This window comes from Panthera pardus, unplaced genomic scaffold (assembly GCF_024362965.1).
Source record: "Panthera pardus isolate Hobbes unplaced genomic scaffold, ASM2436296v1 HiC_scaffold_8, whole genome shotgun sequence".
NCBI lineage: Eukaryota > Metazoa > Chordata > Mammalia > Carnivora > Felidae > Panthera > Panthera pardus.
The window spans coordinates 21,339,553-21,355,373 of record NW_026527013.1 but is presented as its reverse complement, the minus strand read 5'-3'; the positions used below and the strand labels follow the sequence as shown (position 1 = coordinate 21,355,373).

The 15,821-nt window shown below is 39.2% G+C and overlaps 1 protein-coding gene across 47 annotated transcripts in view; it reads left to right on the top strand.

Moving 5' to 3' along the window:
• Positions 1 to 15,821, top strand: part of PBRM1 (polybromo 1) — a 118,068-nt gene that overhangs the window by 9,766 nt on the left and 92,481 nt on the right. For all 47 annotated transcript variants that reach the window (XR_008420532.1, XM_019417125.2, XM_019417117.2 and 44 more), the window contains 2 exons: positions 6,310 to 6,457; positions 13,633 to 13,776. Coding sequence is in view for 46 of the 47 variants with exons in the window: in XM_019417125.2 (XP_019272670.2) it covers positions 6,310 to 6,457; positions 13,633 to 13,776 (292 nt within the window). In the remaining variant the exon portion in view is untranslated. The remainder of the gene's footprint in view (positions 1 to 6,309; positions 6,458 to 13,632; positions 13,777 to 15,821) is intronic.

The following is a 15,821-nucleotide window of genomic DNA, read 5'->3' as shown; positions in this document are numbered from 1 at the left end:
CTCTTTTTTTTCCTTTGCTTGTTTTACCTCTTGAATTCCACATATGAATGAAATCATATGGTATTTGTCTTCCTCTAACTTAATTTGACTTAGCATTATAGTCTCCTGCTCTATCCGCGTTGTTACGACAGGCAAGATTTCTTTCTTATGGCTGAATAATATTCCATTGTACATATATACCATGTCTTCTTTATCCATTCATCTATCAGTGGACTCTTGGGTTACTTCCATATTTGGCTGTTATAAAATAATGCTGCAGTAAACGTAGAAGTGTATGTATCCCATTGAATTACCGTTTTTGTATTTTTTGGGTAAATACCCAGTGGTTTTGCCGGAAGATTTTTGGTTACTGGTTCAATTTTCATAATAGTCATAGGTCTATTCAGATTTTCTGTTTCTTCATATCCAGTCTTGATAGGTTTTATGTTCCTAGGAATTTATCCCTTTCTTCTAAGTTATCCAGTTTATTGGCATACAGTTATTCATAGTATTCTTTTATAATCCTTTTTATTTCTGTGGCATTGGTTTTAATGGCATTTCTGATTTTTTTTAAGTCTTCTCTTTTTCTTAGTTCATCTGGATAAGGGTTTGTCCATTATATTGATCCTTTCAAAAAACTGACTCTTAGCTTTAATTGATTTTTATGTTTTTCTATTTTTTGTTTTCTTTTATCTCTATATATCATTTCCTTCCTCCTGCTGGTTTGGGGCTTATGTTCTTTCTCTAGTTCTTGAGAGTGAAGCATATTTTTAAAATTTATTTATAGCATTTAAGGTAACATTAAAGTTATAGCTGTTATCATTAAAAGAAGTAAATTTTTCAAAGTATACAGAGAGCGCACATTGTTTTCATCTTGCTTTTTTGCTTTGTCCCCATACTCTTGGGCTTGACTTCTGTAGTCCAGTGAAACAAACAAAAAAAATTGCTGGCCTAGTATGCACATTGCACACACCTCCCTTTAGAAGCTATGTTCTCCCTGACTAGAACTTCCTTCTTCTCTTGCTATCAAGATAACATCACTATTCCCTTCTAACTCAGGAAGTTGAAGTTATTTGTTCTGAAAACATACAGAAGTGTGGTAGACAGAATGATGGTCCCCAGATATGTCCATGTTTCAATCCCTAGAACCTATAAATATGTTAGATTACATGCTAGAAAGAAATTAAATTGTTAACCAACTGACTCTGACTTGGAGACATTATCCTGGATTATCTAGATGGGCTCAGTGTAATCACAAGAGTCCTTAAACAGAGAGGAGGGAGACAGAAGAGTCAGAGTCAGAGAGAGATTTGAAGATGCTACACTCCTGACTTTTGAAGATGGAGGAAGAGGGCTACAAGCCAATAAATTCAGGCAGCCTCTAGAAGCTAGAAAAGGTGAAGAATGGATTCTTCCCTAGAACCTCCAGGAGGAACACCAACATCTTGATTTTTAGCCCTGCAAGACCCATTTTGGACTTCTGTAAAATAATAAATTTGTGTTGTTTTAAGCCATTAAGTTTGTAGTAGCTTTTTACAGCAGCTCTAGGAAACTAGTACATTGAGTTAACTAAAGATTTAGGTTCATTCGTGGTTGTTAATGCCAAGCTGAAGTTGAAGGCAAACTTTTCACCTCAGAGAGCAGAGCCATTAAGAACACAGCACAACATCCTGAATTAAAGAATGTAAATTAGTCATGGCTAAAAAAGAAGGGTTCTTTTTAAAATGAGGTAACTCTCCAGATTTCATTTGGTTTACCATAGTCATCTTTTAAAAGTTACTTAGCATATAATAAAAGCCCATATTTATTTCGTACTATATATTAGATGTATTGCCAAGTACTTTCTTCATATTGTTCAAACTTGTAAAATATTATTATCATGGTTTATAGGTGAGAACTTGCACAAGTTCTCAGAACTACTAAAAGATAACCAGGGTACAGACTCCAGTCTTTCTGATTCTAGAGCCAGTGCTCTTAACCAGTATGTTGTATAGAGGAACAGCATCGTACTGGAGCACACAAGCCCCTCATTGAAAAGGACTGCCCATCTGCTGCCTTCCACCCCCAGCAGGTTAGTGAGTCCTGAGGGGTGGAGGATACAGACTTTGGGTGCTAGAGCACTGTCTCCTTGCTTCCCAAGATGTGGCACCCTGTGAGCACTGATTGCCTTCCCCCAGTGCTGTACCAGAGGACAGCTCTACCTTCTTTGGAATGGGTATGTTTTCTTAAGAGTTTGTGGGGAGCAGTAATGCTCAGAGCTACACAATTGTGAATCTCTTTTTGAGACTTTGTTTTGATTAGTATATTAAGCTACTTGTGCTAAGATACCCAAATTAACAATGGCCGAAACAAGAAAAACTGCTTTTTCTCATGTAAAAGTTCTGTTCTGTCAAGTTCTCAGGGTCTAGGAACCGTCTTTCTTTTGCTGTCGTTGGGGTATCGCTCTTAGCTGTATAGCCTGAGATGGCTCACCAGCACAGCTGTCTTTCAGCCCATAGGAAAAAGAAAGTCTGTTAAGGGTATCGTACACCTTGGCTCTTGTATTGGTCAGAACTTGGGTGCAGCAAGGCTGGGGAATATGCTCTTTAGTACCCACACAGCAGCTCAGAGTGCTGCCATCCTGAGGATAAGGGAAAATGAATTTGGGGATAGCCAGTAGGCTCTGCCTGTCAAGCCTAGTATTTTTCACTTTTCTGGTTAAAAATGTCACTTACGGTTTGACTGTTCTGCCATATCATAGCAGGGTGCCCTCGCCTATTGTTGAAAGAGAAAAGCTGCTATGCAAGAACATGTATGTATTGCACAGTGCTGTTTGTGTATGTGTGTGCCTGGAAGTCTGAAAGAATACTGATTGTGCTTTTACCTCTAGATGAATAGGGACAATGTTTGTTATTTTATTCTTTTCCGTATGTTGATTTAAGCGGGAAAAATTAGTAGAACTATTTTGTTTTCAAAAGATGAGGACCTTGTCTTAACCTTATCACAGAGAGTGAAATCTGGGGATCCTGATTTCTGTTTTGTCTGGTAAGTCTGAAAATGTTTGTGAGGAGCCCTCTCACAGAGCTTCTGGGAGAGAGTGTTCTTTCTAGGCACATGTACTCATTGGGTGCTCAGTTGTCTACAGATAATCTCCCAAGCCTGAAAGGCTGCTGAGGTCCAGCCTCAGCAAGGAGCAGTGGACTGGCCTGTCAGGTCCAGGTGGAGAGAGCCATTGTGAACGTCAGGTTAACAAAGCCCTAACGCTCACCCTAGGAAAGTCCCTTGATGCCACTGACGACATCGATATTAGGCCTAGGTGGTCCTTTGTTGTTACTCGCTAAGACCTTTATGTTCTTGTACTTTGTCTGAATAGCAGAATGAGTACTCCTTTTATTTCCCTTATACTTAATTTTATAGTTCACTAAAATCATAAATGATTGGTAAAAGTTTTAAAAAATTCAGTTTGTTCTTCCTCCTCATTTCTCTTCCTGAAGAACTTAATCCAGAAGCCATTAGGTGAGACTGAGCAAGCTTGACATCTACAGGGAAGACAGGTGTTGGGGTGTTGGGGAGAGGGTTTGGACAGTAGCAGTATCACGTCACGGAGTGTCAGCTTGAGCATGGGAAAGAGGGGGGTCATGTAGTAGGACTTCCTGGCACAGGGTCTGGAGGCCTGAGTGGAGAGGGGAGGATGTCCATGTTGGGAGAGTGGTGTTGGTAGTGGCCTATCATGGATGGGGTCGGGAGGACATCTGCTGGGGTTGTGACCTAGCCCAGGCAGGGGGCTATAGCCTTAGTGAGGTGAGGAGAAGCCTTGTGGGGTCCGGGTAGACAGCAGCAAGAGGAGATTGGTTACATACAGGAGATGAATCATTGTAGTAGATACATTGTGAATAATATGACCCGGGCTTCTCATTATCTAAGAAAGGGAGTACAAATATGGCAAGGAAACTAGAATGAACTCTGTTGTAGGATTGGAATTGGAAACGTTGGTGTGAATTCATGGTTTCCAACATATGTTGGTAATAGAAATTTAGGTATAAGTGAGCTTATGTCTATCCACAGCTTTGTCCATTGACACAGCCTGGGAGCAGCAACACACCAGTAGTTCTTTGGGGAAATGGCTGATTTTAATGGCAGGGAAAGTACAAGATGAGCCTGTAATATCTTAGGCAGCCAGAAAGTAAGCAGATGTTCAAAGGGTGATGGGTGTCAAAAGGACATAGAGAATAGAAACCATCTTGAAAGGATTCCAACTGGCCCAACCTTGAACAGATTGAACATCAGAATAGTTAATGGATTTTAATGACTTCCAAATAGGAATCCAGGAATCCATATGGATATAAATAAATGAGTAAATTGATTAGGAATGGACTTAATATAGTCAGGAGGTACTGCTCTATAAAATACAGGGAGCAATTGAGAAGCTTGGTGGACACCACTAAAATCAAGTGATCAAATTCAGCCTCGCCTAAGTACTGAGACAAGTTGAAATTGTGTGCCACCTAATATTTTATCAGGTGTGACGAACACAATATCATGTCTGTCATAGTCCTGCCAAAGAAGTGTAACCTGCGTTTATTCATTGGGAAAACAGACAAACTCAAATTGAGGGACACCCTATAAAATAAATGGCCCGTAATCTTCAAAAGTATGAAGATCCTGAAAGTTGAGGAAGGACTGAGGAACTGTTTCAGAATGAAAGAGACTAAAGAAATAGAACTAAATGCAACATGCGATTCTGGACTTGATCCTTTTGCTATAAAAGACGATTTTGGAACAGTTGCAGAACATGAATGGGGTCTGAGGATTAGATAGTGATACTATCAAAGTCAGTTTTCTGATTTTGTTGGTTGAGCAGTGGTCCTTGTTTGTAGGAAATACTAAACTATTTAGGGGTGATAAGACCTCATCTGAGCAGCTTTCTAGTGGTTCCGGGAAACACGCTTTGTACTGTTACTGCAATTTTTATGTCAGAATAAGATGATTTTAAAAATTAAATATATCCTACATATATGGCTATAATATGTCAATCACAGTCCCAAGAGAGAGTAAAGCCTTAATGACCATGACATTCTTTGTATGTAATAACAGGTTTCTTATACATCTAGAATGGAGTTAACTACCTACCCCTGAAGGAGAATTGAGAGAAATAGTCACTTATATACTTGTCTCATGAAATTTCGTTTGAAAAAAAGCCAGAAAGAAGAAGAATAAACATCCATGAACCCAAAACCCAACCTAAGACATTATCATTAGAACTGCCTTTGAGGGACACCTGGGTGGCTGAGTCACTTAAGCATCTGACTCTTAATTTCAGCTCAGGTTTTGGTCTCACAGTTCATGAGTTTGACCCTTGTGTCAAGCTCTGCTCTGACAGTATGGAGCCTGCTTGGGATTCTCTTCCTTCCTCTCTCTCTCTGCCCCTCCCCCACTCATGCTCTCTTTCTCTCAAAATAAATAAACATTAAAAAAAAAAAACCATGAAAACGTCGGGGTAGCTCAGTCTATTGAGTGTCCAACTTTTGGTCTCTGTTCAGATCATGATCTCATAGTTCCTGAGATCAAGCCCCCACATCAGGCTCTGCATTGACATCCTGCTTGGGGTTCTCTGTCCTCTCTCTCGTTTCCTCCCCGGCACATGTGTGTGCGCTCACATTCTTTCTCTCTCTCTCTCAATATAAAAAAAAAAAAAAAAAAAAAAAAAACTTAAAAAAAACACTACTTTTGAAATTTCCTGCATGACCTTTGCTTGGTGACCATGGAGCTTTTTCTGCCAAGTACTATCAAGTGCCTGTTATGTATAAACTTCTCTAATATCAATTACTAAACTTACAAAGAAGAAAGATGTGGTCCTTGGCACAAAGAGCTTACCAAAGATAAAAGGGCGTAAGAACAAATAAACATGACCAAACTATTAAAAAAAGAAAAACACATAGGAATGGTAAATACAAAATCCAGGATGGTAATTATTTCTTGGAAGGGAGGATAGTGAAGGTCATACAGAAAATAAGTTTTAAAGAGTTTTGAAACCTGAATCTGTTTTCAGCCACTATTGAACATGAAAGGTAAGTTATTTTCATTTGCAGAAGATACATATAGTTTTAGTGTTAGTGCCCTAAATCTTAAATATTTAGCATAAAAATGATCATCACAAGCGTTGTTAGGTTTTTATGTCACTAACATATACTTAAAAAAGGCCTTGCATATGCACCTTTTGTTACTCCCTTTTAGTTCTAATGGAATAAGTCTAATATGTTCTGTCACTTGGAATGTTGGACAAAAAATAGTTTTGAAATATAACTTTTCATAGGCTTTGGACTAATACTTTTTTTAAAAAAATTATAACAGAAATCAACCAGACTATTATGAAGTGGTTTCTCAGCCCATTGATTTGATGAAAATCCAACAAAAGTTAAAAATGGAAGAGTATGATGATGTTAATCTGCTGACTGCTGACTTCCAGCTCCTTTTTAACAATGCAAAGGCCTATTATAAGGTAAGAAACCATCAAACTTGGAAGGTATCCTATTTGATAATAATTTGGCTTTTTTAATATTTATCAGTCTGGTAGGTAAGTAGTGTTTACTCATTGAGTGGTTTGAGTTTGTGTTTCTCTTGCTACTAAAGAGACTGGGGGCACCTGCATGGCTCAGTTGGTTGGGCATCTGACTTCATTTTAGGTCATGATCTCACAATTCCTGAGTTCGAGCCCCACATTGGGCTTACTGCTGTCAGTGCAAAGCCCACTTTGGATCTTCTGTCCCCACCTCTCTCTGCTCCTCCCCTACTCGTGCTCTCTCAAAAATAAACATGTTAAAGAAAATAAAATAGACTGAAGATTCATATAACATGAACCATTTTTGTTCCTTTTGAGTCTGTTCAAATCTTTTGCCCATTTTTCTCTGGAGTTGTCATTTTCATATTTTTAGAAATTTTTTATATACTGTAGAGACTAATCCTCTTTTGTTGTATTTGTTGCAAGTATCTTTTCCCACTATGTAGCTATTTTCATTCTTTGTGATGTCTTGATGAACAGAATATTTTTATGTTAATATAATCAAACTTATTAGTCTTTGTAGTTTGTTATTTGTGTCTTATTTCAAAAATCCCTCTTATTCAAAGATTATAGAGATAATCTCTCTCTCTCTTCCTCTCTTTCTCTCTCTTTTTTTTTTTTTGAAAGAGAGAGGGCACAAGTGAGCAAGGGGCAGAGAGAACGAGAGAAGCGGAGCTTACCCGCCGCTCGTGTTTTACCCTAAGTGGGGCATGAGCTCACCTGAAGTGGGGCACGAGCTCACCCAATGTGGGACTCTAATTCACAAACTGTAGGATAATGAGCTGAGCCAAAGTCAGATGCTTAACGACTGAGCCACCCAGGCGCCCAAAGATATTCTTCTCTTAAATATTACAGTATATGTTAACTAACTAGAACTCAACTAAAACCTTGAAACAAACAAACAAAAAAGTTCTTATATATTTTCTCCTAAATGTTTGTTTTTCGCATGTAAGCCTTTAAGGCAGCTCACATTGGCTTTTGGTGTCTTCTGTGAGGTAAGGACCTATTTTTTTTTTCCTAACAGGGATAAGCAGCACCTTGAAGTGGCAACCTCTCCATATTTGTTTGCTCTGTCAGTGCTGACACCATTTCCATGTACTCATGGGTCCCTTTCTGGCCTTTTATTTTGTTCTTTTTGTTCTAGCAAGTTTATCTATTATTGGGCTATTACATTCTTGCCTTAATTATTATGCCTTTATAATTCCTTATTAGGTAAGGAAAGCACTGGTTATTGATCATTCTTGATTATTCTCAGCCCTTTTTTTTTTTAACGTTTTTATTTATTTTTGAGACAGGGAGAGACAGAGCATGAACGGGGGAGGGTCAGAGAGAGAGGGAGACACAGAATCCGAAACAGGCTCCAGGCTCTGAGCTGTCAGCACAGAGCCCAACGCGGGGCTCGAACTCACGGACCGCAAGATCATGACCTGAGCCAGAGTCGGATGCTTAACCGACTGAGCCACCCAGGCGCCCCTTCTCAGCCCTTTTCTCATACATGTCTATATTATTAGTATGTTAGGTCAAGCACAAAAAAATTGTTGGAAGTTTTATTGGATTGCATTGACTCCTTATATCATATTTTGGGGAATTGACATAATTGTGATACTGACTTTTCCAGTCTTTGAATTTGATATGTCTTCATTTATTTAAGTCTTCTTTAATTTATCTTAGTAAAGCTTCTTAAAGATTCTGCAAAATGTTATTAGATTTATTCTTAATATTGTGTGTATATATATTATGGTTTTTTTTTCTTTAATTGAGATACAATTCACACTTTTTAAAAAAGTGTAGAATTCTGGGAGGGTTAGTATACTCACAAAGTTGTGCAAAGATCACCATTATCTACCTCCAGAATATTTTCACTACTCCAAGATGAAAACCATACCATTAACAGGTGTTCTCCATTTCCCTTCCTCCCTGCCTCTGGCAACCACTAATCTACTTTCTTTCCTTGTGGATTTTCCTGTTCAGCACACTGCATGTAAATGGAATCGAATACTGTATGGCCTTAGGTTACTAGCTGCTTTCACGGAGGTGTCTTCAAAGTTCATCCATGCTGTAACATATATTAGTACTTCTTTCTTTACTTTTCATTTCTTTTTCTCTTTTTTAATTATTTATTTATTTATTTTTATTTTAACTTGTTTTATTTTTTATTTTTTTTAATTTACATCCAAATTAGTTAGCATATAGTGCAACAATGATTTCAGGAGTAGATTCCTTTGTGCCCCTTACCCATTTAGCCCATCCCCCCTCCCACAACTCCTCCAGTAACCCTCAGTTTGTTCTCCATATTTAAGTCTCTTCTGTTTTGTCCCCCTCCTTGTTTTTATATTATTTTTGTTTCCCTTCCCTTATGTTCATCTGTTTTGTCTCTTAAAGTCCTCATATGAGTGAAGTCATATGATTTTTGTCTTTCTCTGACTGACTAATTTCACTTAGCATAATACCCTCCAGTTCCATCCATGTAGTTGCAAATGGCAAGATTTCATTCTTTTTGACTGCTGAGTAATATTCCATTGTGTGTGTGTGTGTGTGTGTGTGTGTGTGTGTGTGTGTGTGTGTGTACGTACATACCACATCTTCTTTATCCATTCATCCATCAAGGGACATTTGGGCTCTTTCCATACTTCGGCTATTGTTGATAGTGCTGCTATAAACATAGGGGTGCATGTGTCCCTTTGAAACAGCACACCTGTATCCCTTGGATAAATGCCTAGTAGTGCCATTGCTGGGTCAGAGGGTAGTTCTAATTTTAGTTTTTTGAGGAACCTCCATACTGTTTTCCAGAGTGGCTGCACCAGCTTGCATTCCCAACTTTTCTTTTTAGCGTTTTATTTATTTTTGAGAGAGAGCACAAGTCGGGGAGGGGCAGATAGAGGCGGGGGACAGAGGACGCAAAGGAGGCTCTGTGCTGACAGCAGCGAGCTCGATGTGGGGCTTGAACTCAGGAACCATGAGATATGACCTGAGCCAAAGTCAGAGGCTCAACTGACTGAGTAAGCCACCCAGGTGCCCCAGTATTTCATTCCTTCTTATGACTATATAATATGCTATTATATCGCTATACCACCTTTTTTTTTTTTTTTTGCTTGCTTTCTTAGTTGTTTTTTTTTTTTCTTTTTTTTTTTTTAAGAGGGAGCGCTCATGCAAAGTAGGGGAGAGGGGCAGGAGAGAGAGAGAGAATCTTTTTTATTTATTTCGAGAGAGAGCAAGCAGGGGAGGGACAGAGAGAGAGGGAAACAGAGGATCCCAAGCAGGCTCTGCGCTATCAGCAGAGTTTGATGAGGGGGCTCGAACTCTGGAACCATGAGATCATGACCTCAGCCAAAGTCAAGAGTCAGATGCTTGACTGAGCCACCCTGGCCCTCCTGCTTTATGTATTTTTGTGTATTATTTAAGTTTTAATATGCAAATGTGAGCATACAAGTTTAAAATTGTTATATTGTCCTAGCAAATTGAAGTTTTGGGGGGGTTCTGTTGTATCATTACTAGTGTCTTTTGTTGAAGTCTGTTTTATATGATATTAGTGTAGTTATGTCAGCTTTTATTTTTATGTTTACCTAGTTTATTTTTTTGCCTTCTTTTCCTTCAACCTTTTCATGCTGATATATCACTTGTAAACAGCATATACATGAATTTCTATTAATACAGGTGATAATCTTTGCCTTTTAACTGGAACATTTCATGTCTTTACAGTTTTAGTAATTAGCATTATGTTTGGATGTATTCCTGTCATCTAAATTTCTACTTTCTATTTCATTTTGTAAATTTTTTTTTTCTTATTTTGTTTTTCTTTCTGCCTTTTGGTTTCATTTTGTTATTATTCCCTCTTCTTTTCTTGTGATTTGGGGATTCTAAGATCTGTTGATAATCTATTCTTAAGAAGTTTTAATATGCATAATTAACTTATCAAAGTCAAAAGTTAATCAGCATCTTAAACCTCCCTCTAAACAACACAAAGACTTTAGCATAACTCAACTCAGATCTCCCTATTTATGCTACTGATGTTTTGTATTTTAGTTCTGTTGTGGCAGGGTTTTTTTTAAGATTTTATTTTTAAGTAATCTTTGTACCAAATGTGGGGCTAAAACCCACAACTCCGAGATCAGGAGTCCCATGCTCCACCAACTGAGCCAGCCAGGTGCCGCTGTTGTTGACAGATTTTTAATCCCATAAAGTAATGTTGTTTTATATATGGTATTTGTTTTTATTTGCATTATACTCTTTATTCTTTTTAAAAAAGTTATTTTAGTGTTTATTTTTGAGAGAGAGAGAAAACGAGCGAGCATGAGTGGGGGAAGGTCAGAGAGAGGGAGACGCAAAATCTGAAGCAGGCTCTAGGCTCCAAACTGTCAGCACAGAGCCCGACACGGGGCCCAAACTCACAAGCTGTGAGATCATGACCTAAGCCGAAGTCAGATGCTTAACCGACTGAGCCACGCAGGCGCCTCTTAAGTCTATTTATTTATCTTATGTAATCTCTACATCCAATGTGGGGCTTGAACTCATCACCCCGAGATCAAGAGTTACATGCTTTTCCTACTCAGCCAGCCAGGTGCTCCTATTCTTTATTCTTTTATTGCCATCAGGAAGTTCTCTGTCAGTATAATTTTAGTTCCTTTAAAGGTTAGCTATCTTTTCTTTCTGGCTGTCTTTGGTATCTTCCTTGTGTCTTTTGTGTTCTGTAGTTTCATGGTGATATGTCTAGATATGAATGTCTTTTTCTTTGTATAATTTGGAAGTTGTAGGGCTTCCTAAATCTTTGGAGTTGGTGTTTTTCATCAACTGTGACAAGTTTGCAGCTGTTATGTCTTTGTATACTGCCCCTGCCCCACTCCTCTCTCTCTCTCCCCTGATGGAACTCTGATTGGGGTTCTGTTAGACCTCCCTCAGGTCTCTGTCTCTCCTAACAGTTCATAGTTCCCTTTATAGTGCCTGTGTTGCCTTTTTTTTTTTTTTTTTAACATTTATTTTTGAAGGGGAGGGGCAGAGAGAGAGAGAGGGAGACACAGAATCCAAAGCAGGCTCCAGGCTCTGAGCTGTCAGCACAAAGCCTGACACGGGGCTCGAACCCACAAACTGTAAGATCATGACCTGCGCTGAAGTCGGATGCTTAACTGACTGAGCCACCCAGGTGCCCCTCCTGTATTACTTTTTAGGTAATTTCTTTAGTTCTGCCAGTTTACTTTGTAATCTCCTCTTAAACTAATCTATTCAGTTCTTACATTTTAATTTTATATTTTTCATATTTTGGAAATAGTTTCTTTTTCAGGGTCTTCTGTACTTATATTTTCTACCCCCTTGGTTCTTTAAGCGTGTTCAAGCTACTTATTTTTAATTCTGTGGCAGATAGTTCCAGTATCTGAAATACTTGCATGTCTGATTTTGTGGTCATTTCTGCTGACATCACTCTTGTGTGTTTCATGGATTTTAACCTTGAGCTCATATTTCTTGGAACTTGATCTCTAGAGATCCTTTGAGGCTTATATTGAAGTTGAGTTCATTCAGGGAAGCGTGTTGCTTATCCCAGGCACTGGCCTGTCTCTGTTAGGGCTAGCTTATGAAGAGTTCTCAGAGCAGAGCATTCCCGTACCTCTCTTTCTCCCTGCAATGCCATGGTTTGAGATAGGAACAGGTTGAACTGTGTGGAGGCTGAGGTGGAGGCTGAATTGTTTTGAATTCCCACTTACACAGCAACTGTGGCCTTTGGAATCCCAGCTTTTGGTGGGCCTTGACCTATATCTCTTGTTCTTGTAGCCTCAGGGAGCCTTGAAAACTAAAGCTTAGCTTTATCTTGTCTTACAGATGTCCTCAGGTGAGGGGCACCTGGGTGGCTTAGTTGGTTGAGTCTTGATTTTGGCTCTTGATTTCGGCTCAGATCATGATCCCAGAGTTATGGGATCAAGCCCTGTGTTGAGCTCCACACTGAGCATGGAGCCTACTTGAGATTCTCTCTTTCTCTCTAAAATACAAAAAAAAAAAAAAAACAAACAAAAAAACACAAAACAAAATAAAAAATATCCTCAGGTGAACATTGGCTTCTGTGTTCTGCTTATTCATCTGAGTTCCTGCTTTTATTCTACTATTGCTTTTAAAAAAATTTTTTTTTATGTTTATTTATTTTTGAGAGAGAGGGAAACAGAGTGTGAGCAGGCCAGGGGCAGAGAGAGAGGGAGACACAGAATCGGAAGTAGGCTCCAGGCTCCGAGCTGTCAGCACGGAGCCCCATGTGGGGCTTGAACCCACAAATTGTGAGATCATGACCTGAGCTGAAGTCTGACATTTAACCGACTAAGCCACCCAGGCGCCCCTCTACTCTTGCTTTTTTGAACATAGCTTACTCCTTATTGGCAGCACATGGATGCATTTTGGAAGTTTTGTTTATTTGATTGATTGGTTTTAAGATTGCATCCAGCATTGCTTTTACTGGAAAGTTTCAGTTTGAGTTCATCCCTATTCAGGAAAATAAATCTTCAAATAAAATAATAAATAGTTTTAAAAAATAGAAGTAGTATTAGAAAAATCATTAGCTTCTATCCTTTTTACTTATATCCCTTAAATTGGGTCTTATTTTTTAAATTGTCTTTCTTGGGGCTCCTGGGTGGCTCAGTTGGTTGAGCATCTAGCTCTTGATTTCAGCTCAGGTCATCATCTCATGGTTTGTGAGATCAAGCCCCATGCTTGGGATTCTCTGTCTCCCCCTCTCTCTCTGCCCCTCCCCTGCTTGTGCTCTCTCTCTCTCAAAATAAACAAACATGAAAAAAAAATTTAATAAAATTTAAAAGTGTTTTTCATAGTGTATCACTAATAATTTGTCTTAATTTAGCAAATCATCTATATTATCCCTCAAGTCTTTCTGTAATGAGGTAGTAGGTTATAAATCAATAAAATAATATGATTCTAGAATGCCTTTAAAACATACACTTAGTTCCAAGGAGGAATTAAGGCCCGTGTATCTTTAATCACAAGGGTTTCTAAATTTATAATTAAGTTTCAAAGTTATGTCTTAGAATACTAGTCTCTTCTGGATTAGGATACTTTAAAAGTAATCACTGACTTACAATAAAATAACTAAAGTGCTATTTTTTTCTCTTCTCTTTGTTAATGTACAGCCAGATTCTCCTGAATATAAAGCTGCTTGCAAACTCTGGGATTTGTACCTTCGAACAAGAAATGAGTTTGTTCAGAAAGGAGAAGCAGATGATGAAGATGATGATGACGATGGGCAAGACAATCAAGGCACAGTGACTGAAGGAGTAAGTGTGCAGCTGGAATGGGTGAGATGGACCACTGGGAGGTAGACAAGGGCCCTGCCTGTGATTTCTTCTGTGCTGCTTGGGCAGCTGGGCTTCCTGTGGAGTTGTGTTGGTAACTAGGAGGGCAAAGGGGCATACAGCCAGAGAGCCCCACTGCAATTGCAAGGGATACTAGGACATCCTGGACAGTGTATGCCATGAGTGGTTATTTTCATGAGTTGCTCTTACATTAATGCATATTTCCTGCCCAGTTTTAAGGAGAACCTTCATATTATCAAGGATTGTTCAGTATTGCTAGATTGAGGTATCTTATAAGGGTGGGCAGTGTTGTGATTAAAAGTTGCAGAATCAGGAGAATCACCTTAGGGATATTTTTGTAGATTAGACTGGTGCTGTTCCTAGAACATGCCAGGGTATGCTCCTGCCTCTGGAATTTTGCAGTTGCTCTTCTGCCTAGAACGTGCTTCCTTTGGCTCTTTCTGTGACTTGCTCTTTTTCATGGTTCTTTTTTCTTTTTTGGGGGGGTGGGGAGGGACAGAGAGAGAGCGAAAGAGAGAATCCCAAGCAGGCTCTGCACTGTCAGCGAGGAGCCCGACATGGGGCTCGAACTCACAAATTGTGAGATATGACCTGAGCCGAGATCAGGAGTCGGACGTTCAACTGACTGAGCCACCCAGGCTTCCCTTTTTTTTCATGATTGTAACATCCATTAAAACAACGTCAGCTAGGAGAGGACTTTCTTGACCCTCTATCTAAATTGTTTGCCTCACATCCCTCCTTTCCCATCATCACATCACTCTGTTCTGTGGTCTTTAGTTTGTATCAATGTATGTGAAATAGCTTGTTTATTTGTTTACATGTTTACTTTCTGTCTTCTACCAAGGAGAATGATAGCTCCACAAAAGATACTGCCTTATTCACCTGTTCCTGGCATCTAGACTGTGTGTGGCATGTAGGTACTGTTAAATACTTGATGAGTGAACACACATGTTTAAAAAAGGGAAAAGGATAGTAAAAGGAAGGACATCTCATCTGTAGCTAAATAGTGAGATACCTAAAGCAGAGCCTTCCCCTTTCTTCCCTAAATTAATCTAAATAGGCCTTTTGCTGAAACTCTCAACACAGAAAAAAGAAGTGGTAGGGTGAATTTCTCAAAAATGTAACTACTTAGAGTCTCAAAATGTACTTCCTAGGCACTTTGTCAATTTCTTTCTCGCAGTTAAATGATTAAAATAGGTAGAAGGCGGGGCACCTGGGTGGCTCAGCCGGTTAAGCGCCCGACTTCGGCTCAGGTCATGATCTTGAGGTTCGTGAGTTCAAGCCCCGCGTCAGGCTCTGTGCTGAGAGCTCAGAGCCTGGAGCCTGTTTCCGATTCTGTGTCTCCCTCCCTCTCTCTCTCTGACCCTCCCCCGTTCATGCTCTGTCTCTCTCTGTCTCAAAAATAAATAAACGTTTAAAAAAAATTAAAATAGGTAGAAGGCAGTTAACTAGGGTTTCCCTGGAATTTTACTCTCTGATATTAATATAGGAACAGCAGCTTACCCCATGCTTTCTCGGGTAGAACATTACCTACAGAGGGCTGAGTCTTATAGGCCTCCAAGGTTCTAGTCAAAAAATGAAATTGCCTACATTTAGGACTTGCCTATGTTTCTTTTGGTGAGAAATTGGGAGGATCTTGCACACTCATATTTATACCTCCCAAGCTTCTTCCTTATTCTAAGCTCTTGTGGAGAGAGAGGGAATTTTCAAGCTTTTATTTTTAAATTCAGAATGATTTCCTTGGAGTTTTCCCAGTTGTGGAAATAGGTTTATGAATGCATTTGCACACCCCACTCCCTTTGTCACGTGCAATGCATGTTTCCAAAGTAGCTAGTTGGGTTGGAAGGAGAGGAATCTTGGCTGCAGAATAGAACTCTCCTCTCTTTGAAGCTAACTCTGTGGTGCTGTGTTTCAGCCAGGAAGTAAATGACTTAAACATGGGTTATTTTTAGTCTGCTATCATTGGTGTTCTGGTGGTTCTCTAAGCTTATATGGTTAGGGACTCA